Raw genomic sequence first — 26515 nt, 5'->3', positions numbered from 1 at the left:
AAGTATAAACACTGAAGAAACTGAAGATGACACTAAAAGATGGAAGGACCTATATGTTCATGGATTGCAAGATTCAACACTGTTAAAATGTCCATAGTGCCCAAAGCCATCTTCAGATTCAACACAACCCCAACAAAATAAAAATGACATTCACAGAACAAGTAAAAACAATCCTAAAATTTGTATGAAAACCCATATTTTGTATGAAAAGACCCCAAATAGTCAAAGCAATCTTGAGCAAAAAGAACAAAGCTGGAGGCATCACAATATATGATTTCAAGGCATTCTACAGAGTTATAGCAACTAAACATCATGGTATTGGTATAAAAACAGACATATTATAGACCCATGAAACAGAATAGAGAACCTACAAGTAAATCCGTACAATTACAGCCAACTGATTTTCAAAAAAAGGTGCCAAAAAATACAATGAAGAAGACAGCCTTTTCAACAAATGATGCTGGGGAATCTGGTTATCCAGTGTCCTAATCCCTCTCATCCTATAGAAGAATCGACTTAAAAAATAAATACAAAACCTTAATATAAGACATAAAACCCTGAAACTACTAGAGGAAAACACTGGGGAAACACTTCAAAATAACTAGAATAGGCACATTTTCTTGCTACAACTCCCAAAGTACAGGAAATAAAAGCACAATTGACAATGGGATTATAGCAACTTAAAAAGCTTCTGAACAGCAAAGAAAACTGAATAAAAAAAAAATAACCTACATAATGGGAGGAAACATTTGCCAGCTATTCTTCTCAAAGAAGGTTAATAGTCAGAATATATAAAGAACTCAAAAAACTTAAGAAAAGTAATACAACTAAAAAATGGGCAAATGATCAAAATAGACATTGCTCAGAAAAATACAAACAACCAATAAATATATGAAAAAATGCTCAATATCTTTAGTCATAAGGGAAATGGTAATCAAAACTACAATGAGATACCATCTCATCCCAGTTAGAACTGCTGTTTTAAAAAATACAAAAATAACAAATGCTGGGAAGGATGTGGAGAAAAAAGGAACCCTAATATCCTGTCAGTAGGAAGGCAAATTAGTAGAGCCATTATGGAAAATGGTATGGAGATTCCTCAAAACTGAAAATACAAGTATCATATGATCAAACTATCATAGTCCTGCTTATATATGTAAAAGAAATGAAATTGGAATACAAAGAGATACTGCATGTACATTTTTATTGCAGCACTGTTCACAATTAGCTACAATACAGAATCCACCTACATGCCCATCAACAGATATATGGGTAAAGAAAATATAGAATACATACCCAATGGAGTATTTTTCAGCCACAAAGAATGAAATCCATTTGCAACAAAATGGATGAAATTGAAGGATGCAGTGTTAAGTGCAATAAGCCAGACACTGAAAGACAAGCTACATGTACTCTCTCGTATATCACATTTTTAAAAAAGCCAATCTGAAAGCAGAATAGTGATTACTGGAAACTGGGAATGGTTTGTTGAGAGAGGAGTTAAGGGTGGATGAAGGGTAGATGGAAATGATGAATTTATGCTGTATGCATATACAGAAATATCACAGTGAATCCTAAATGGTAATAAAAATAGATATTAAAAAAAACTTAATGACAATAAATACAGAATCTCAAATAAAATAAACAATCAAATAACTAAAAATGAAATGTAAGACATGAATCTATTTATAAACTATTAAACGAATAAGTTGGAAAAATAAAGACAAAAATGAACTTCTGAATAAACATTAAATTCACAGGGTTTTGAAGGTAAAAATCCAAAAAATTTTAAGAAACATATATAGCTATCTTTTATAATTTGAATAAAAGGAAGAAGAGGAGGAGGAGAAGGAAGAAGAATGATGATGATGAGGAGGACTAGGAGGAGGAGAAAGAGGAGAAAGACCTATAAAAAAAATCATTCTTGTTGAGAATTTTTATAATTTTTTTTTTTTTTTGGCAGTGCTGGGGCTTGAACTTAGAGCCTCGTACATGTTAGGCAAGTGATCGACCACTGAGCAACACCCCCAGCCCAGAATTTTTATAATCTTGATGTCAAAAGTGTATAAGAGGAAGATGGCGGCGAATAGAGTGCATCACCCCCGTGTACCACGTTACTGCGCAGGTGAATAACGAGTTAGAACGGCCAAAAGCTATCTTGTTAGGAATTTCCAGCAAAATTGGGGTGCACCGAAATCTAGAGGAAGGATTTCCATCACCCGAGGATCGGTTACTGGGGCTCAATCGCGAGTGAACTGTGCGTCCGGAGATTCAGGCTGATTTATCGACGGCCCGCCCCGCTGCTAGAGACTGCGGCGGGCCGGGAAACAGCGTGCCAGCAATGCAGAGGAACGGTGCTGCAGATTCTGTGGGGTCCTGCCGGCTGTGCCCTCACTGTGCGTCGGGCTGAGTTCTGGGTTTGAGACAAGGGAAGGAAGCGGTCCAGTTCTGTCCTCCACACCGGACAGCCCACCGAGGAAGCCAGCGGCCACCATCTTGGAGAGCTGACGTCACCATCGCCAGTTTCAGACAGACTGCAGCAAGTTCAGCGATAAAACAGGTGTGTGTCATTTAGCACATCTCCCATACAGCGGGGAAATCACATAAAATCTCTCCCCAGCTTTCCGGGGGCGTGATTAACAGGGTGAGTGTGAACAGAGGCGTGGGGAAAGGTAAAGGCACCTGACCTCCAACTCCCCCCTCCCACCAGCGGCGAAAACGAAACTTGTTTCGCCACCTCTCGGAGGAGTGGCTATCGGAGGGAATCAAAACAATAGGGGCTGGTTCCCAATAGCTGCGCTCCACATCCAAGAAACTGCAGGCCTAGAGTGTAGCTGGAACTGCCGAGAGGTATCACACTGGGGAAGGCCTGGCTGTCAGGAGAAGCGACAAGACTAGAGACCAGGAATAAACCTAAGCTAACGGGTTTTGAGAGACACGGGGGGGGGGGGGGGGGGGAGGAGGGAGTGGCCTCACACGGATTGTTTCCTACAGCTGGAGGGCAAAATCTTGGTCCGGAAGGCACAGCAACACCTACTGGAAGTGAAGAAAATAGAAGCCTAACAGTGCTTTTTTCTTTCTTTCTTTCTTTTTTTAATTTTTTAATCTTAATTTTTTAAATTAATTTTTTAATTGTAATTTTTATTTTACTGCATTTTATTATTTTTTATCATTTCTTTTTCTTTTCTATTCTTTTCTCTTTCTTTCTTCTCTCCCTCTATCTTTCTTGGTTTACTTCCTTACCTTTTCCCCATCTTTCCTCTTAAGCATGACCACCCAGATTACGTATAACTTACTAAATGCAAATAGATGAATACTACGAATCGGTCTATAGTCCGCCTAAGCCCTTAACTACCCTCAAGTACTCCTGTCTATTCTCTTGTTATTATCCGCCTGCATTCGAGCAACCCCCCAAAGAAGCTAACATACACAATTTCCATACCATCAAATCGCCCGACCTTAATATAAAATCCAAAGTTCAAACCTCAATTCTCTATATGCCATCAAAATCTGTAGGCCTTTAATGAAATTAATGAATTTCCCTTAAATCACAATTAAATCCAACATCTCTAAACATTGTCTCCCAACACAAAGGAGAGATATTGGAACTAAAAAAACCAAAACAAATTTAAAGGAGAAAACAGAAACACAGCAGTCAAACAGAGTTGGAAAGTAACTTAAGCACCATGAAAAAACAAGGGAAAAAAGGATTACAAACAATGCAGGACAACTTAAATTCACAGGAGAATCTAGAGGAATCAGAAAAATGGACAGAGAAATAACTCAAGGCATACCTAACTCAGATGGAACGGAATCTTAGAGAAGACATCTGACAGCAAGTTCAAACAATGAAAGTATACTTTGAAAACGAATTACATAAGCAAATTCAAATGGCAAAGAATGAGCTCTACCAGGAGATAGAGATTTAAAAATAAATCAAAGAGTAATCCTAGAAATGCAGGAAACCATAAACCAAATTAAAAACTCAAACGAGAATATTACAAATAGACTAGATCAAATAGAAGTCAGAACATCAGATAATGAAGACAAAGTTTATCAACTTGAAAAGAATATAGTCAACACAGAAAGGATGCTAAGAAATCACGAGCAATCCATCCAAGAGATATGGGATGTCATAAAAAAACCAAACTTGAGAGTCATTGGGATAGAAGAAGGCATAGAGGTTCAAACCAAAGGAATGAACAATCTATTGAATGAAATAATCTTAGGAAACTTCCCAGATATGAAAGATGGAATGGATTGCCAAATCCTGGAAGCCTACAGGACCCCAAACATACAAAACCGTAATAGACCAACTCCAAGTCACATAATTATGAAGATATCCAACATACAGAACAAGGAGAGAATATTAAAAGCTATGAGAGAAAGGAGGCAGATTACATTCAGGGGTAAACCAATTAGGTTAACGGCTGATTTTTCATCACAGACATTGAAAGCAAGAAGATCCTGGAACCTCGTATTTCAAACACTGAAAAATAATGGATTCCAACCAAGAATACTGTATCCAGTAAAATAAACCTTCAGATTTGACAATGAAATTAAAATATTTCACGATAAATAAAAGTTAAAAGAATTCGCAGCCAGAAAACCAGCACTGCAAGGCATTTTGAGCAAAACACTACAAGAAGAGGAATTGAAAAACAGCACCCAAAACTAACAGTGGGAGGTAACTCAGTAAAGGGAAGAAAAAAAAAATAACCAAAAAGGAAAAACTAGCCATATTAAAATAAATAAATAAATAAGCATGACTGGAAATAAAAACCATATATCAATAGTAACCTTAAACGTTAATGGCTTAAATTCACCAATCAAGAGACATACGCTAGTAGTAACCTGGATTAAAAAAACAAATCCAACAATATGCTGCCTCGGAAGCAAGCAGGAGTGGCCATACTCATATCGAATAAAATCAACTTCAAACCTAAGTTAATCAAAAGGGATAAAGAAGGCGACTATATACTGTTAAAAGGAACCATCCACCAATAAGACATAACAATTATCAATATGTATGCACCAAATAATGGTGCTACAATGTTCATAAAACAAACTCTCAAGAGTCAAATAGACCACAACACAATAATTATGGGTGACTTCAACACACCGCTCTCTCCATTGGACAGATCCTCCAGACAAAAGCTGAATAAAGAAACTACAGAACTCAATAACACAATGAATAACCTAGACTTAACTGACATATATAGAATATATCAACCATCATCAAGTGGATACACGTTCTTCTCAGCAGCACATGGATCTTACTCAAAGATAGACCATATATTATGCCATAGGGCAACTCTTAGTAAATATAAAGGTGTGGAGATAATACCATGCATCTTATCTGATCATAATGGAATGAAACTGGAAATCAATGATTAAAAAAGGAAAGAAAAATCCTGCATCACCTGAAAAATGAACAATATGTTACTGAATGATCAATGGGTTACAGAAGACATAAAGGAGGAAATCAAAAAATTCTTAGAGACAAATGAAAATACAGACACAACATATCAGAATCTATGGGACACAATGAAAGCAGTTTTAAGAGGGAAATTCATTGCCTGGAGTTCATTCCCCAAAAAAAAGAAAAAAACAACAAATAAATGAACTCACACTTCATCTCAAAACCCTAGAAAAGGAAGAGCAAAACAACAGCAAATGTAGTAGAAGGCAAGAAATAATTAAAATCAGAGTGGAAATCAACAAAAGAAACAAAAAAAACCATTGAAAAAATTGATAAAACTAAAAGTTGGTTCTTCGAAAAAATAAATAAGATCGACAGACCCTTAGCCATGCTAATGAAGAGAATAAGAGACAGAACTCAAATTACTAACATACGGGATGAAAAAGGCAATATCACAATGGACACTACAGAAATACAGAAGATAATTAGAAATTATTTTGAAACCCTAAATTCCAATGAAATAGAAGATAGTGAAGATATCGATAAATTTCTTAAGTCATATGATTTGCCCAGATTGAGTCAGGAAGATACACACAATTTAAATAGACCAATAACAAAGGAGAAAATAGAAGAAGCCATCAAAAGACTACCAACCAAGAAAAGCCCTGGACCGGATGGATGTATAGCGGAGTTTTACAAAACCTTCAAAGAAGAATTAATACCAATACTTTTCAAGTTATTTCAAGAAATAGAAAATGAAGGAGCTCATCCAAATTCATTCTACGAGGCCAACATCACCCTGATCCCGAAACCAGACAGAGACACTTCAAAGAAAAAAACAACAGACCAATATCTCTAATGAACTTAGATGCAAAAATCCTCAATAAAATCCTGGCGAATCGAATACAAAAGCATATCAAAAAAATTGTGCACCATGATCAAGTAGGATTCATCCCTGGGATGCAAGGCTGGTTCAATAAACGGAAATCAATAAATGTTATTTACCACATCAATAGACTTAAAGATAAGAACCACATGATCATCTCGATAGATGCAGAAAAAGCATTCGACAAAGTACAGCATCCCTTTATGTTCAAAACACTAGAAAAACTAGGGATAACAGGAACTTACCTCAACATTGTAAAAGCAATCTATGCTAAGCCTTAGGCTAGCATCATTCTGAATGGAGAAAAACTGAAGGCATTCCCTCTAAAATCTGGAACAAGACAGGGATGCCCTCTCTCACCACTTCTATTCAATTTAGTTCTCGAAATACTAGCCAGAGCAATTAGACAGACAAAAGAAATTAAAGACATAAAAATAGGAAAAGAAGAACTTAAATTATCACTATTTGCGGGTGATATGATACTATATCTAAAAGACCTAAAAGGGTCTACAAAGAAACTACTAGAGCTAATAAATGAATTCAGCAAAGTGGCAGGATACAAAATCAACATGCATAAATCAAAGGCATTCCTGTATATCAGTGACAAATCTTCTGAAATGGAAATGAGGACAACCACCCCATTCACAATATCCAAAAAAAAATAAAATAAAATACTTGGGAATCAACCTAACAAAAGAGGTGAAAGATTTATACAATGAAAACTGCAGAACCCTAAAGAGAGAAATAGAAGACGACCTTAGAAGATGGAAAAATATACCCTGTTCATGGATAGGCAGAACTAACATCATCAAAATGGCGATATTACCAAAGTTCTCTATAGGTTTAATGCAATGCCAATCAAAATCCCAATGGCATTTCTTGTAGAAATAGAGAAAGCAATCAGGAAATTCATATGGAAAAAACAAAAGACCCAGAATAGCAAAAGCAATTCTAAGCAGGAAGTGTGAATCAGGCGGTATAGCGATACCAGATTTCAAACTATACTACAGAGCAATAGTAACAAAAACAGCATGGTACTGGTACCAAAACAGGCGGGTGGACCAATGGTACAGAATAGAAGACACAGAAACCAATCCACAAAACTACAACTATCTTATATTTGATAAAGGGGCTAAAAGCATGCAATGGAGGAAGGATAGCATCTTCAACAAATGGTGCTGGGAAAACTGGAAATCCATATGCAACAAAATGAAACTGAATCCCTTTCTCTCGCCATGCAAAAAAGTGAATTCAAAATGGATCAAGGAGCTTGATATCAAATTAGAGACACGCCGTCTGATAGAAGAAAAAGTTGGCTACGATCTACATACTGTGGGGTCGGGCTCCAAATTCCTCAATAGGACACCCATAGCACAAGAGTTAATAACTAGAATCAACAAATGGGACTTACTCAAACTAAAAAGTTTTTTCTCAGCAAAAGAAACAATAAGAGAGGTAAATAGGGAGCCTACATCCTGGGAACAAATCTTTACTCCTCACACTTCAGATAGAGCCCTAATATCCAGAGTATACAAAGAACTCAAAAAATTAGACAATAAGAGAACAAACAACCCAATCAACAAATGGGCCAAAGACCTGAACAGACACTTCTCAGAGGAGGATATACAATCAATCAACAAGTACATGAAAAAATGCTCACCATCTCTAGCAGTCAGAATAATGCAAATCAAAACCACCCTAAGATACCATCTCACTCCAGTAAAACTGGCAGCCATTATGAAGTCAAACAACAACAAGTGCTGGCGAGGATGTGGGGAAAAGGGTACTCTTCTACATTGCTGGTGGGACTGCAAATTTGTGCGGCCAATTTGGAAAGCAGTATGGAGATTCCTGGGAAAGCTGGGAATGGAACCACCATTTGACCCAGCTATTGCCCTTCTTGAACTATTCCCTGAAGACCTTAAAAGAGCGTACTATGGGATACTGCCACATGGATGTTCATAACAGCACAATTCACAATAGCTAGACTGTGGAACCAACCCAGATGCCCTTCAATAGATGAATGGATAAAAAAAAAAGTGGCATTTATACACAATGGAGTATTACGCAGCAATAAAAAATGACAAAATCATGGAATTTGCAGGGAAGTGGATGGCATTAGAGCAGATTATGCTAAGTGAAGCTAGCCAATCCCTAAAAAACAAATGCCAAATGTCTTCTTTGATATAATGAGAGCAACTAAGAACAGAGCAGGGAGGAAGAGCAGGAGGAAAAGATTAACATTAAACAGAGACATGAGGTGGGAGGGAAAGGGAGAGAAAAGGGAAACTGCATGGAAATGGAAGGAGACCCTCATTGTTATACAAAATTACATATAAGTGGTTGTGAGGGGAAAGGGAAAAAAAAACAAGGAAGAGAATTAAATTACAGCAGATGAGGTAGAGAGAGAAGATGGGAGGGGAGGGGAGGGGGGATAGTAGAGGATAGGAAAGGTAGCAGAATACAACAGTTACTAATATGGCATTATGTAAAAATGTGGATGTGTAACCGATGTGATTCTGCAATCTGTATTTGGGGTAAAAATTGGAGTTCATAACCCACTTGAATCTAATGTATGAAATATGATATGTCAAGAGCTTTGTAATGTTTTGAACAACCAATAAAAAAGTGTATAAGAAATATATGCTAATTAATTAAATGAATACAGCTACAACTGCCAATATTACTAAATCACAAAAAAGTGGATAAGGATAGCTTAAAGTAAAATCATAGACCATTCTTATACATGAATATTGTTGCAAAAATCCCATGTATTAGCAAAAAGAATTAGGCAATGAATAAAAATTGCATCTTACTAAATACATCAATCCCAAGAAAGCAAAGAATCAAAGTAGTTTATTATGTGACTAGTTATGGTGGAACATTCCTGTAATCCCAGATACGTAGGAGGCAGAAGCAGGAGGATCACAAGCTTAAGGCCAGTTTCAACTTAGCAAGACCCCGTTTCAAAGTAAAAATAAAAAGGCAGGGAATGTAGATCACTGGTAAAGCATCCTGGGTTCAATCCTTAGTATCAAGGTCACAGGGGGGAAATCTAAATGTAATTTGCCATGTTAATGAGAAAAAAAAATAATTATTTTAGTAGGAAAAAAAAAGCATTTCATACAGTTCAACATATCATTTAAAATAATTATTCTGCATATACACAAACATACAGATGAATACTTACATAAGGCACACATTAATGGAGGGAAATATCCAACATACACATTAAGAAGCTAAAAGTGGTTATCTCCAGCTGATAGAATGTTAGTTTTTCTTTTCCTTTTTTTTTTTTTTTTTTTGGTGGTGCTAGGGATCGAACACAGGGCCTTGTGCATGCAAAAGCAAGCACTCTACCAACTAAGCTATATCTCCAACCCCTATTTTTTCATTTTCAATAAATTTATGCTACTTACTAATGTACATGTACTACTTATGGAAAATAAAAATGAAATTTCTAAAAATATGTTCAAATAAAAACTAAAATGGCTAGGAAGGAAACATCTAAGCTTCAGGGAAGCAGTTACTTCTGAGGCAGAAGAATAGAAGGCTGTTTGGAGAAAGGACACAGGGGAACTTTAATATCTTATTTTTAAAAATAAGTTCTAAAGCAAAAGTAGAAAAATATCAAATAGGAACATTAAACCTTTAATATTCTCTTTTTCCATATGTTCAAAATATTCCATATATGGGACAAAAGTTGAAATTACTTTAAGAAGTAAAAAATAATGGAGGAAAGAAGAAAATGCAAATGGTAGTTATCTTTGGCTGGTAGGACTAAGAATATTTTTCTTATTACTATACTATAAATTTCAAAATGTCTTGAAACAAGAGAAAAAATTTTAAGGTACTTCAAAACTTTTTTCCAAAATAATATCACAGAATTGTTACTATTTAACAGAAATAAAGAATTAACATAACAATTTTTTTACAAACGCAAAGGATATTAGATTTTACCTTATTTTTTATTAATTAATAAAGTAATATACACTTAAATAATACAGTTTTTATTAAAACAGGACTACCCATCTCAGTTGTTTTAATGCCTGTTCAGTACTGTGGTAGCTCAACTCTGAAGACAGACTTAGTATAAGCAAGGAAACTGGAGTTTATTTCACTGGCCTATCTTTTAGGAATTTTTTTTTTATATTTCCAGAAGGGGAACATCCAGCCTCTACACAAATACTTCTAGTGCAATTTCAATTATTTGAAAGCTCTTCCATATAGATGAGTGGAAATTAGTAATATTCACTGGATTTGCACTGATCTAAAAAACAACCTCAAAAAAGCAGACCTATTTCTCCTCTTCCATGCAATAGGCCTTTAAATAAAGAAGTAAGTTATATTTTCCCCTAATCTAATCCATGATTCCATATTTATTACATTGTTTCTCATATAATAGTTTTTCAACATAATGGTTATCCTATTTGCTCTCCACACATTAGTTTGTTACCTAAAACTTGGTACCTTAATACATGTAATCTGACCAGTAAAGGTATAGTTACTATTACCTCCTAGGAATAGAAAAACAAACATCTTCTATTAATTTTTTTCTTCATTTTTTATTGGTGCTTTAGAGTTGTATATATTGATGGGATTTATTGTTACATATTCATACATGCAGACAATAAAATTTGGCCAATATTGCTTCCCAGCATTTCTTCTCTCCCTTCTATTAACTTTCTAAGTAGCAATATGATTTCAGGTTCATAAACTAAAATATATTTTTAAAAACTGAATTACTTTCAAGCTAGGAGATCATATATGACAGATCTTTAAAAAATGAAGACTTAATATTTAACCAGATCAAAATTTGGGGCCAGATTTTGAGCCTAGGGAGACCAACTCAATCTTAATGTTGTCATCATCAAATTAGGGGTCCCTCCTATTGGTGAACCTGCTGTGAATGCCACATTTTATTTCATCCATCCACCCATCCATTTATTCTTTTATAAAGAACTAATTCTATCCCAGACTGTCAGATGTTGCAAATACAAAATCAAATGAGACTTGTTTTTGCCCTTTAGGAGCCAGATGAAATTCACCAATAAACTGAAAGGGATAGGACCTAAGATGGTAGCCCAAAACACCCACCTAGAAACTTTCTCTCCAAGTTGGCAACTGTTTATCTACACCCTTTGAATACAGTTAAAGCTCTAACTATGAAGCTAACATTATTCTCAAGCAATCCACATTACTCCATTAAAAAAATAAACATAAAAGACAGACAACATTAACTATATACTATAGTATATCTACTATATAACATATCCACTGGACTATAGTAGATACAGTATAGTCATAAAATATACATGCAAATGTTTTATAAATATATAGTATATATAGGAATATAAGTGTATAACATATACATGTTTATAGGATAGAATGTATAGATATATCTTCATGAACCAATCTAAAGGAAATAAAATAAAGAATAGTTCTGAAAGAGCAATAATTTCCAAAACACGTTTCAAAATTTGAGATTGGCAGCAGGCTACTAATTCATAATTTAACATCTATCTCTGCCTACCCTTAAAAAAATTGTTACTTGCCTTTTATTATTTTGTTAACTCTCCTTGTTTTCCTAACTCCTGAAAGTATATTGACAAAGGATCAGAAATCACATTTGCAAGATTCTTCAGTCCTCTGGGGTATAATTCATCTGAATCTGGAGACTGAGCTCATTTATATGAGCTGTTTCTTATTGTGCTTTTGAGCAGGACAGATTAGAAGCAAATTTGTAATCCAATAGTGTGTTTCCTCTTTGCATCACAGCCTATCCTAAGCAGTGAGACTTATCCATGCACTCATGAAACCTGCTTTCCTTAAAATGTTTGCAGGTCTCTCCTTACTTTGAACTTGTGTCTTCCAACAGTTCGCATTTACTCCACAATATTTATTATAGTTAGTATTGAAAATAAAACAGATTTCAGAGGTGATTCCTACTCAATAAATCATCACACATACAAAATGAGCATATGAAAAGATTAAAAAATGATTTGTCTCTTTTATAGTTTGTACATCAATAATAATGATAATAGCCAAAATTTTAATTACTTATGTTATAATTAAAAATAACATAAAAAGTACTATTATCAGAGGAAACTATCACTCAGCTTTTAAATGTGACAAAATTCCAAGAAATTTATGAAAAAGAAAATAGAATAATAGAGCAAGAGAATGGGAGACAAAAGAATATAATTCTAGTCCTAGACACATGGTTCTAATGATCTATGCAATTTTCTGTGACCTAGAAAAAGGCAAATAACTCCTCTGCTTATGTTTCTTCAACAGTTAAAATGTTTGAGTTGAATTAGAGAGTTCCCCATGGAAGTGTTTCAGGGGCTGCTTCAGGTTGCTGGGAAAGTGAGTTTCTAAAGCCTTCTCAGTTTACAAACTATCTCACCAGTCACCATCACAGAACATCTCAGGGCCTGCATTTGATTGCCTGTGAGGAACTGACAAAACGCGAAAAGCCAATAGAACAAATCAGTAGTAGTTTTAAACCTTTCAAAAAAAAAAAGAATCCTTAAACTCAATTTGAAAAACAATGCTCTATAATAGTTTTTCAAACTCCAAAATACTACAGTACTCTCAGAGATGTATTTACTTTTAATTAATGTACTTTACTTCTAGTGCATTCCTTCTTTCCCCCTCTTTCTTTCCCTCCTTCCCTCCCCTCTTTCCTTCTTTCATATACTGCCTAATAAGTACAAGGCACAGAGCTATCCACACTCATTATGAACTTTAACACTGTTTATCACTTGCAAGGTTTTATAGACTGGAAACTGAGGTTCAGATAATATAATAATATAATTTAATAAGTGTTCAGATAATATAAGTGTCTTATATCATAAAGCTAGCATGGTATATAACAAGAATTTGAATCTTGTTCATATGTATTTGTATGTGTATAAAATTTCAAGTTTCATTAGGAACTTAACAGGTTAAGAGGTAAGTGTTAATTAATAGCATAGTTAGATACAAACTAAGTCATTTTTTATTTGACCTTGAGTTCTAAGCCAAAAATTTCTAACTCAACTAAACAGGCAAAGTCCATCAATGTTTCCATATTAAAGATGCTGTCATAAAAATAAAAATGCTTTAAAATCTTCTTGATGATATACTAGTCACAAGAAAAACTAATTTAATCCTCCCCCAATAGGAAGGATTTAACTTTAATTGCTCTAAGAAAAAAAAACTATTAGCCTATAGCACTCTTTAAAACCTTATATAAACAAATAACAAAAGATGATTTTAAAATGCTTTACTGAGACAAAGACTTCCTCCTCTAGGAATTTTCCATTATACTAATATACATCTCTATATGGCACACACACACACACACACATACATATATATACACATACACACATATATATTTAATGCCAGGCATCTTTTATGCTACTCCAGAACAAGAAATCAGTATGTTAAAAATAAAGGTTTGGGGCTGGGGTGTGGCTCAGTGGCAGAGTACTTGCCTCACACATGTGAGGCACTGGGTTTGATCCTCAGCATCATATAAAAATAAATAAACAAAATAAAGATATTGTGTCCATCTATAACTAAAAAAAATCAAAATAAAGGTTCATCATATTATGACACATCTATACAGACTAGTATGCATCTTATAAAAAAAAAGCATGAAACTGATTATGCAAGTGCAAGTTTGTGTATATGTGTGTACATGATATACATGTACACAATGCTATGTTGAAAGTGCCAAAAAAATACTTTTCCATGAAAAACAACATGTCAAGCAATGTGTATAAACTGCTACTATCTGTGGTAAGAGGATGGAAAAACATGACATTAATATACAGATACAAGCTTGCATAGGAAAAGACAATTTCTTCAAAGTGTTTCTTAGAAATGGGTCTACAAACAGTATAGAAAAGAAACAAGTCATCATTGCATACCTTTTTGTATTATTTGAATTTTAAGCCCATTTTTAGTGGTTTTATTACTTTTTCAATAAAATTTATCTTGAATATTAACATAAAACTGCTTTAATAACTGTCTAAAAATAAATGGGTAGTTTCTAAGGTCCCTGAAAAAGTTAATTTCTGAAATCATTCTAAAATTTACTCTTTGATCACAGATCTCATTTCATTTAAGTCTTTTCTCTCCAGAAATATAAAAGACTGCTTTTATATATTATTTATATAAATACGTGTATGTGTGTATGTATGTATGATATATACATATAAATATATATGTGTGTGTGTGTGTATATATATATATATATATATATACACACACACACACACACACACACACACACACACATATATATAAATAAAACTCAGCAATTCCTTGGGTTATTTTGTAAAAATTTTATTTTACAAACAATTTGTTTTTCAATACTAGGAATTTTTCATCTCTTCAACATTCATCAATAGGTCCTTAATTTTGGTGTTGTTAAAGGGGAATAAAAGTACACCATGCTAAAAACATTTTGGGTACATGAAAACTTTAAAAGCATGACTTCAGGCTCCTCAGATTTTAGATTTGAAAGTTGCCTCAGAAATCATACCATTTAATTCCTCAGACAAATCAACTGAACCTGGGGTTAAAAGTGTTACACTACGTCAAAGCAAGACAAGAACAGAGCTGACCTATTGGGTTTACCTCCATTTTCTGTCCTAATTAGATGTTCTTATTTAAAAATAATTCAGAACAGGTAACTGAAACAAAGATAGGGCTTTGTGATTTGGGTTTCTGAAGGACAAAAGGGCAGAAAATCTTTCAGAGAAGGAACTAGAGTTAAGTCATGGCAGGGAAAGAGGAAGGAAAATGGACCTACTTGGCCCAATGAGTAATGGGAAGATAACGGTGAATTCTTACTTTTGAAAATTATTTATAGTGAGGAACAACTATAAAATAAAATAATGATTTTATCAACAAGAAATACATAAGGGTAGCTTCAGGGCCAAGGGAATTTGAATTCCAGTCTCTCATAGGAAAAAAATCTATCAAACTTCTTTCACAGCTCTGTGATCCTGTGTTCTATGATACGCAAACCATTTCCCAAAATCTTTACAAATATCTAAAAAGAGATAAAATCTTAAGAGTTTCATTATTTTATCCCTAAAAAGTAATTCACTCTGTGCCATCTGATGTTAAAAATACAGTTGGATTTTTAACATTCTCAATGTATATCCTACAGTTTACTGGAGTTCTTTTAATAATTATGTACATGTAATTACTTTTTTTATCTTTTCATAAAACTTAGAAGATAATTTCCTATTTAATGATCATGGATTATTTTGATAATTACAATTCATGATATTTGCTTTATGACATGTTGTTGGTTATACCTATTAATCTGCTACTGCATTCTTGATCAGGAAGAAACATGAAAGTTTTTTTACAAAGGAATTAAGACAGAATTAAGACAATGCTATGTTCAAAGTGCCAAAAAAATACTTTTCCATGAAAAACAACATGTCAAGCAATGTGTATAACCTGCTACTATCTGTGGTAAGAGGGTGGAAAAACATGACCTGAGCCCCTATTTGAGGCCAATCCCAGGCCCAGAATGAGATGGTACAGTTGGGATAGTCACTGAAAGAAATTGCTGATTGGGGAATCACTAATAAGGAAATGCTAACAAAGAACTGCTTATATTAAATCAGTGATTCTCAAAGAATGGTGTAATAACCCCCAAAGATCTCTGAGATACTTCTGAGAGTCTTCAAGGTCAAAATTATTTTAGAATAATAAGATATTATTTGCTAATTTCACTCACATCGTGTCATGAGAGTATCGTGAAGTTTTCCAAAGGCTATATGCCATGTGATATTATATAATGAAACATGTACGTTTTAAAAATCTACATAACTCAATATTTCCAAATGACCAATGTGTGAAGGATAAAACATCTAATCCAGTGAGATTAGACACCAATAGGTTTTAATGTGACTGAATATACAAAGTTCCAATATGGCTTCAGATTCCACTTTATAACTATTTAGATAGAATATCACTTGTTACATTTTGGTGTAAGTGATATTCTATCAAAGAAAAATATCCAGTTATATGAGAAGACTATTAAATACTCCTCCAATTTCTAACTAATACAGACATCTGTGTGAGGCTGAATTTTCTTCACATTTATCAACACAACAACATACTCCAACAGATTGAATGCAGAAGCAAATGTGAGGGCCCAGCTGTCCTTTATTAACCCAGATATTAAAGAAATTTACAAATATATGGAACAAGCCACTCTTAACTTGATTTATTTTTGGCTTGGAAAATATACAAGATTTTGTAAAATGTAATGAGCTGTCTTCTATTTTAGTGGATAAATATTTCTAAATGTTCTCAACTTTAATTTCTAATGTGATTAAGCAGCAATAGATAGACTTTACAAAAGCTTTACTAGAGAGGTTCCTAGATAATTTTTAAGAATACTACTGAGTCTTTGCAGCAAAAGTTTGAAAATCACTGCATTATATAATTTTAAAAAGTTTTCTGTTCTAAAAGTTAGGTTGTGCATACTTTGCAGTTTTAAGTATTAAATATGTATAAAATATTAAAGATTAAAATGATAAATTAGAGAACTCTATTGAATAAATTTATTAAGGTATGTTCCTATATAGTAAGGTAACTATAGATAACAATAATGTACTGTTCATTTCAAAAGCTAGAAGAAAGGAGTTTTCACCATAAAGAAATATGAGGAGATAAATATGGTTAATATGATTTAAACATTATATGTATCAAAACATATAATGTATCAAAACACAACATGGTACCCCATTAATATGTACATCAGTTAATGTTTTTAACTTTTGTGCGTGGGAGACCAACCTTGTACGTAACTGAGTCACACTCCCCGGCTGAGTGCTGAGGTGCTCAGTCACAGAAATGTGACAGAGATTTCCCCACCCTTCTTGGGTTCGAGAGTCAGTGTCTCGTGCATGGGTGTGTCTTGCTACAGCCCCATGGGTGAAGCTACGCTCCCCTGTTCCTTTGTAATATAACCCCTTGCCCTGTTTAGGATAGAATCTTCCATGGAAGTGCCTTGTGTGTGTCCCCTTCTCTTACTGTGCCCTTGGGTGTGGCCTACTCAGGTGTCAGTCAACCTGCTGACAGTGGACATCATGAAGATAGACTCAGCCCCCTGAAACCTGACCCCTTGCCTCATTTGAATAGCTTCTCCTCAATAAAAGGGGTCGGTGTGTGCTCTCTCTCTCTTCCTGTGGACTCTTAAGGTCAGCGGAACCGTCACAGCGACCCCAAAGAAAAAGGTATTTGTATCTCTTGTGTGGTTATTTTGCACAGCCCAGTTAGCCCAGTTCACCTGGAGTGACCCCTGAACCTTTTAGTCTTGAGAACAGAAACCAGGCATTTGTGTGTGCGTGGGGAGGGGGTGCGGGGGATTGAACCCAGAGACTTGTACATTTGAGGCAAACACTCTACCAACTGAGCTATATCCCCAGCCCCTTGTTTAACTTTTAAAAAGCACTATTTTATGAGAAAAAAATAAATATATCTGTCAAAACAGAAGCCAAAATAAGGGTATAAAGTCAATTCTGAATAAATAAATACATAGCTACTTATCCTTTATATAGAACTCAAAAGAGTTAACCCATCAAGTAGTTCTTCATCCCTGGTATTGTCCTGGGATTGAAACAAACCATATCATACAGGTGGACTGATTTCCTACAGGAGGAAAGGCAACTGTCATGAGGCTGTCTCCATTGACACCTTTGGCTGTTCCTAACTATGTATCCATTTCTAAATTACTGAGTACCTACATATTCTGTCATTTCCATCAACTAACAAAATGAGCCTGCACCCATCTTACAAACTGATATTAAGAGGGAAAGGTTTTGTAGCTCAGTGTACACTTAAAGTGACAATTTATCCTCCCCTTAAGAATAAAATATAACAAGAAGAATAAGAATTTGTAGCTGGAAACTTCCTAGATATGAGACAAGCTATAAACAAAGCTGCCTGCCACAAATTTTAGCTTAAGGACAAACTCTTAAAACAGAAAGATATACCAAAAGAAAAACAAATAAAAAATCAAACACCATACAGATAGTCATCCTTAGGAAAGGATAGCATAGACCTGAGAACGCTACCAGCAATATTACCACAATTTCAATATCCAGGACTTGTTCCATTTTAGTTAATTTGCAAAATGAAACACCACAAACAAGCTCTTAGCTTTTTCCCTTAGTCAATTAGTGGTAGTGACTTTAACCTACTGTTAGAAAAAAGAAGATTAATTTAATTTGGACAAAGTAAAATTTGGAAAACTGAATAATGCACAAAGACAAAAGCTAAATTTCAAAGCCAAGTAAGAAATTCAGTAGAAACTATTTCAAATTCTTGATTGATTACTGAGATTATGAAAGATATAACTATATTTAATAGTTAAAAGCCAAAGGTTTTAGGAAGTCTGAAAAGGCAAGCTAGAATAAAGAATAGATGCTCTCAGATGGGTTGCAAAGGTTATACCATTCAGAATGGAGCTAGTAAGATGTGACAGGAAAGTGAAATTGTTGATTTCAGAAAAGTAACTTCATAATTACATATTAATGTTGATTCCAATATAATTTCAATTATAGCAGAAAGGAAGCAGTTTATATCTATCAATTAAATTTGGAGGCTCAGACTTATAAACCAAATAATCTTAAAACTTGGGAGTAAACTAAAATCAAGTTATTCCTCTGTGTGCATAAAACATTCACAGCTCTTTGTGAAAATAATTTTTACAACAGAAGTTTTGAAATAAGAAAATAAAAATTTAAAAGTAACCTTCTGACCCAGAAAGAATTGACACCATTTAGAAATCAAAGATAACCTAAATAAATAGACATACTGTGTTTAAGAATTGGGAGATTCAATATAGTAAAGATGTCATTCTTCACAAATCAATTTAATGCAATTCTTATCAACATACCAGGAAGGTGTTTGTACACATAAACAAGTTTATTCTAAAATTTATATGGGAAGGCAAAGGACCTAAAGTAGCTAAAAATTTTTAAACAAAGTGTAACATGAGAAGAATCACTATATCTGGCATTAAGGCATACTAGGAATCCTTAAATTAAGACAGTATGGTAATGATAGAAGGAGGAACACATAGATTAATAGAACAGAACAGAGAATCTAGAAATAAACCCACAAAAATGTGTCCAACTAATTTTTGATAAAAGTGTCAAAGCAATACAATGGAGGAAGAATAGCCTTTTTTTAACAAATGGGGCTAGAGCAACTGGGCATCCACAGACCCCCCCCCCCCCCCAAAATAAAAGCCTGAACCTAAATCTCGACACCCTGCCCCAAAATTAAACTCAAAATATAAATCCTGGACTTAAAACAAAATCTTTATAAAATACCAAATTGTGGGGCCGGGGTTGTGGCTCAGTAGTGGAGCGCTTGCCTAGCATGCGTGAGGCACTGGGTTTGATCCCTGGCTCCACATATAATAAAAAAATAAAATGAAGGTATTGTGTCCATCTACACCTACAAAAAAACTTTTTTAAAATACCAAATTGTATACCTTAAATGTGTGTGTGTATGTGTGTGTGTGTAAAATTTTCGTCAATTATACCTCAGTAAAACTGGAGGAAAGTCCTTTTGGGAAAAGTACAGGCGATAGATACTCTGAGGCAACTGGGATAGAGGCAAAGAGTTCCTAGGCTTAACACCAAAGCACAGTCAATAAGAAAAAAATATGATATATATGATCACATCAAAATTTAAAACTCTCTCAGAAGACTGTGAAGAGGAGGAGAAGACAAGCTACAGATTGGGAGAACATATTTACAAATCACACATCTGAAAAAGGACTTGTGTCAAGAATATATAAAGAACTCTAAAAAATCCACAGGAAAAGCATAATAATCCAATTAGAAAAATGACAAAACAGGGCTGGGGTTGTGGCTCAGTGGTAGAGATCTTGCCTAGCACATGTGAGGCACTGGGTTCAATCCTCAGGACCATATAAAAATAAATAAATAAAATAAAGGTATTGTGCCCATCCACAAAATAATAATAATAATTAATTTTTTAAATGGCAAAACAAAGAAAATAAATAGACCTACAGATATTGAATAAGCACATAAAAAGATTATCCATCCTCAGCCATTAGGAAAATGCAAATTAAATCACAGTTAGATGGTATTACACAGCTATTAGAATGGCTGAAATTAAAAACAGCATAAACTCCAAACACTGACAAGAATATGGAAAATGGACAGTTAAATATTGCTGGTGTGTAAAATGGTACCACTACTCTAGAACAGAATGGCGTTTTATACAGAACCAAACATATATTTATCTTACAACCCAGCAGGTATACTTTTAGACATATAGCTCAGAGAAATAAAAACTTTTGTTCACACAAAAATCTGTATATGAATACTCATAGCAGTTTTGTTAGTTAATAGCCAAAAACTGGAAATAAACCAAATGCCCTTCAACAGGATACATTGCAACACTCCGCAGTACATCTATACCATGGAATAATACTTGGGAATAAAAAGAAACTACTGACACATTCAACAACTTGGATGAGTGTATATGTGAAATCTGCCAACATCAAAGGTTACATGCTGTATAATTCTATTTGTATAACATTCTTAAAATGACAAAACTATAGAAATGGAAAATGGATTAGTAAATGCCAGAAGTTAGAGGGGAAGGGAAGAGGTAGCAATGGCTATATCAGGGTAACACAAAAGATCCCTGTAATGAAACTATTAAGTATCTTGAATGTGTTCATGGTCACACAAGTCTGTACATTTGATAAAATTTTATGTAACTACACACACAAATATATATATCATCAAAAGCTGAATAAGTTTGATGGATTATATTAATGAATCACAACCAATTTCTTCATTAGAATGTTGTATTATAGTTATGTAATATGTTACCACTGGGGAAAACTAAGTAAAAAGTATATGGAATCTTTCTTATAATTTTCTTACATATGCATGCCCAACTACAGTGAACTTAAAATATTAAGATTTTAAAAATCCAGTATGAAAAACAGATTGAGGACACTATATTGTTAACTGTTTCAAAGACTTATCATTACAGATGAAAGATTTTTGTGCTCCCAAGTGAACAGTCCTATCTACAACTTATTTTCATCTACAACTTGGAATCCACACACTTATTCCCATTTTTCCTATCCTTGTTTCTGCTCTCTCCTCTACCACCCACCCATCAACCTCCTTCATAACTGGCTATAAGAGAGAACTGCAATTTACAGCTGTTTATATGTATGTATGCACTGTAATTTCTTTCTTTCTCTGTAGTTTTATTCATCCTCTCTGTTTTTACCACATATATTAATCAGCATTTTGGATTATTTATTTATTTATTCATTTTGGGGTGCCAGGGATTGAAGTCACGGGCACTCAACCACTGAGCCACATCCCCAACCCTATTTCGTATTTTATTTAAAGACAAGGTCTCACTGAGTTGCTTAGTGCCCCGCTAAATTGCTGAGGTTGGCTTTGAACTCTTAATCCTCCCTCCTCCGCGCTTGCCACTGGGATTACAGGCCTAGGCCATCACACCAGGCCATGGTTTATTTATTCCTAATTTAAAAATCCATTATGTGGCACATGTTCTAATTCCCTTTAAAAAGTAATTCAATTCATGTCTTCATAAATGTTCTTTGGATAATGATGTCCATCACATTCCACCATTATTGATAACCTTCTACTCCCTCCCTGGTGTGAACAAACTTTATATACAAATAGAGATATGAAAAATTGTGTTCTATATATGTGATAAGAATTGTAATGCATTCTTCTGTCATGTATTTAAAAAATAAAATCAGTTAAAAAACAAAAATTTGTTCTAACCCCTTGAGGGGGTCTAAGGATATGGACTTGCAGCCTGTTCCTTGGCGCACCTGCTGGTGAATCTGCACCAACAGCTTGTGAATAAATGTTTCATATCCTGCTTAAATAAACAAATAAATAAATAGATAGATAGATAAATGAATGAATAAATAAATAAATAATTCAAGGAGCTGGGGTTATAGCTCAGTAGTACAGCACTTGCCTAGCATGTGTGAGGCACGAGGCTCAATTCTCAGCACCACATAAAAATAAGTAAAATAAAGGTCCATTGATAAGTAAAAAGAAAGAAAGAAAGTACTTTAAAAACAAGAAAGTAATTCAAGTGCCAATTCCTTATTGAATGATGATAATTGCTTTCAGTCCCCATCCCACCCCATGGTAAATAACCCTAACATAATGACTGCAAAATTTAGAGAATAAACTAGGAATCTTTTCTGTCCACTAATACACACTGTATTTAATAAGCCACTGCCCCTGTGCATGGCATTGGTATACCAGCCATGCTTATTATACAGACTAAGTACTATAACAGGCTATGTATTAAAAAATAATTAATACAGTACAGAAACTTAATTTACTTACAGTTCTGGGTGTTCTTTGCTCAGAAAGCTCTCACAGCAGACATCATTCCCATAAATTTTGCTTACCTTTACTTTCTAAACTACTTATTAATTATAAGTAACAGAACCCAACATAAGGTTTCTGTTTGTTAGATAGCAAGTGGCAATCTAATATAAGTTCCATGTGTAAAAGTCATGAAATAGGACTCTTTTTCTTCCTTTCTCTAAAAAAAGGAAAAAAAATCCAAAGATTTTTACTCTCAGGCCTATTAGTTATTCAATATTCTACCATCTACCCTTATATAAGGTTTTGTTTTGGGGAGTACGGAACATACCTTGCCCCAAATGATGTATTATGCATATCTATTACAAATGAACAAAAAGGAAATCATAGATCAGGTTTCTTATGTTATAGTCCTGAAAGGTCAGTTTTATGTAGCCTCACTACTATAGTATAATTTTCAATTTTAAAGAAACAATCAAATAGCCAAATAAGAATTTTTCCCTCAAATGACTAAGATCCCTGGAATTAAATATTCATTCATCAATATGTGGCTTATTAACATATACAATCTTTTTGGCATCTTGCTCTTAAATATACAATCTTAAATTTTCTGTAGTTTCTTACTTGGATAATACTAAAAATCATTTTCATTTATAAACAAGTATGAAATTGCAACAAGCTATTTAATCAGAGCATATGAAATGTCCAATGAAAAACAATCCAAGACAGCACAATTAGAAGCTGTGAAAATTTTACCTTAATTTTTCTCTCAGTGTCATCTAACTTTAACTCTGCTGAAACTAGTTTCTTTGCCAAATCATCTCGTTCAGGTAGGTGTCTAGCTTCAGAGATCTTTCTCAGTTTCTCTAAGGAAAATTTTGTCCTAAATAGTTCACATTCTGCATCTTTCACCCTTTTTTCAGTTGCTCGTTCCTTCTCTTGAGATTTTCTTAAGCGTTCTTTGAGTGCTGTAATTTCATTGTTATGACGAACTACAAGTTGTGAGATTTCAAGTTCTGCATCTTCAAACTTATTCAGGGCTTTCTCCTGTCTGTACTGAAGCCTTTTCAAAGCTTTATTTTCTTTTAGCAGCTCAGCTAACTTGACCTGAAGTTCAGATACTTCATTCTGCAACTCATTGATTTTTAGCAGTCTTGCAGAAAGAACCCGTTTTGTGACAATATCAGAATTTTTCCGAAGTGGTTCTCTATTGAGGCTTTGGGAACGAATCCCCACTTGGACTCCTTTTTTGTTTGGTAGACCCTTAGGGCTTGGTTTCCTAGAGGCTAAAAAAGAGACAATAATAATATACAGTGAAAGCTATACCAAATGTATATGTAGTATCATTTATTCATCCAAACACATGTGAGTCCATAACATTCTTTATTTTTGTTTTCAAAAAAGAATTTTTCCTGCCAGGCATAGTGGCTCCTGAGGCTGAGGCAGGAGGATCTCAAGTTTAAAGCCAGCCTTACAAGGGGGAGGTGAGTGAATGAGTGATTGAGCCCCTGAGTTCAATCCCTAGTAACCAAAAAAAAAAAAAAAAAAAAAAGATTTTTTCCAATATTTTGTTAAATATCAGATTTTATTTCGAGCGCCAACATATTGGTTTAGGTACTCACTTCCCTAAAGAGCTCTTAATATATTTCTATTAAGAAAGGTTTAGGGTCTTCTAAGAAAGATAAAGAATATTCTATCCATCAAAAATGGCATCCCATTTTCCCTGCATGAACCAGGCCCTGGGGTTCAATCCCCACCATTGGGGGAAGGATTATTCACACTGCTTAAAAAGATGGCCGCCTAGAGTTGTAGCTCAGTGGTAGAGTGCTTGCCTAGCATGTGTAAGGCACTGGGTTCGATTCTCAGCACCACACAAAAATAAATAAATAAATAAAATAAAAGTATAATGTCCATCTACTACTAAAAAAATTTTAATAAAAAAGATGGCAGTATCAGGCTTTAACCACCTTTAATTTTATGAGATGACAAGTCAAAATTCAAACAGGGGCATCATTAGCATTAGAATGCTATAAAATAAACATTGGCCAAAACATTGTGATATTTAAGTCATCTATGCCAAGAAAATTGGAATCCTTATTTATTTGGTGCTAGGGATTGAGTCTAGAGGGGCTTAACCACTGAGCTACATCCCCAGCCCTTTTCTATTTTTTATTTTGAGACAGGATCTCACTAAGTTGCTTAGTGCTTCTCTAAATTGCTGAGGCTGGCTCTGAACTCACAATCCTGCCTCAGCGTCCCAAACTGCTGGGATTACATGTATGTACCATGATGCCCAGCTGTAATCCTTATTTTAAACATGAAAAGTTTTCTTCTGTATTAATTACAACTCCTTTTCTTCATTTGGGGAAACAGAATGGCAGCTTATAGTATAGTGAGAAGATTTGAGATTCGAGATTTACCACTTAATAACCCCCTTGGGCAATTCAATTAAACCTTTTCAATTCTATTTTCTCAACACACAGGATGAAGATAACACTATATACATAAATAGATTGTTGTTAAGTAAGGTATACATGTAAAAGAGGAACTTCTTCAAAGTATTCTCTGTTAGTAATAAGAACTTATATCCCAATTATCAGAAACTGAACAAAGGAAAACAGTTGTACAAGTGTGTTTCTATATACTTTCTTGGGAAATTTCTTTTGTGTAATGTTCATATCAAAACATCAACATAATTTGAGAACAAGAAAAAAAGATCACATTCTATTAAAAATAAGCATATGAAATATTTTAAAGTCTACATATTAAATTGTAACATTCTCAAAAATTTGGTATGTTTTATTTTTATTAAAAGTTCATTAAAATTAAGCCTCAATATACAGAAGTACCTACTTGCCCTTTAAAAGAGTCATCTGAAAATTTGCCAGAGTTAAGATAATAAACTTTAATCTCTGAGGGGTTTTTTTCTCCTCATTTTTTTCCTCTCAAGGAAGAAATACATTCCAGATTAAAAAGAAAGAAAAGAAAAACTGAAAGATCCAATCTTATACCCTTCCCCATCTCACTATTCATGGATACCTGATTCATTAAGGAAACAAGAAAAAATAACAACTAATTTTTATAATTTTACATTATAAAGTTTCATTGAAAATATGAAAATTTCACAGACTGTTTTGAATGTACACTGATTTAGAATTCTAGCTCTATAAATGTTCAGATATAAAAAAAAAAAGTGGCAGCAATAAAAGAAATGAGAGAATGACTGATTGAAACTATATCTATCCAAGATGGTAGACACTAGCCACATACAGCTTTGGAGAAACTTGAAATGTGGTAGTCTGAATAGAGATATTCTATAACTGTGAAATACATACTAGATTTTGAACAGTTAGTTTAAAAATGCAAAACATTATACTATTTCATACTGACTATACAGAAATAATACTTTATGTTGGGTTAAGTAAAATTAATTTCACCCATTTTTCTTTTTTGATGTAGTTACTAGTAAATATAAAATGACATGTGTTGCTTACATTTGTGACTTGAATTACATTTCCATTAGACAACATTGCTTTAGAATGTAATTTTGAATTTGGAATGTCCATTATTTAAATTTCCTTTCCTTCTTAACAACTGAGATAGCAGAGTTTTGAGTTATAGACTATCTACTCTGAAAGGATTGATACATGTTGATAGTTTTCAAATTGAGATGAAATATAATGTTAATAGAAGTAAGAAGAAAAAAGATAATTGGCTGTCCTGTTTGACATTCTTCTCTCCCTTGTTATGTCACTATCAAAAAATGGGTGGAAAGATACTGGGTTTTTTCTTCTT

The 26515-nt window shown here is 34.0% G+C and overlaps 1 protein-coding gene across 1 annotated transcript in view; it reads right to left on the bottom strand.

The window, feature by feature from the left end:
* The window catches only part of Lca5 (lebercilin LCA5), a 65011-nt gene that overhangs the window by 12967 nt on the left and 25529 nt on the right, over positions 1-26515 (bottom strand). Inside the window, exon 3 of the mRNA XM_046420695.2 lies at positions 23477-24006. Coding sequence (XP_046276651.1) covers positions 23477-24006 — 530 coding nt within the window. The remainder of the gene's footprint in view (positions 1-23476; positions 24007-26515) is intronic.

The sequence above is a fragment of the Marmota monax genome, unplaced genomic scaffold (genome assembly GCF_021218885.2).
Source record: "Marmota monax isolate L192 unplaced genomic scaffold, Marmota_monax_Labrador192_F-V1.1 WCK01_AAM20220418_F8-fsc00365, whole genome shotgun sequence".
In the NCBI taxonomy this organism is placed as follows: domain Eukaryota; kingdom Metazoa; phylum Chordata; class Mammalia; order Rodentia; family Sciuridae; genus Marmota; species Marmota monax.
Note: the sequence above shows the minus strand (reverse complement) of the source record. Positions and strands in the feature narration are given on the sequence as shown.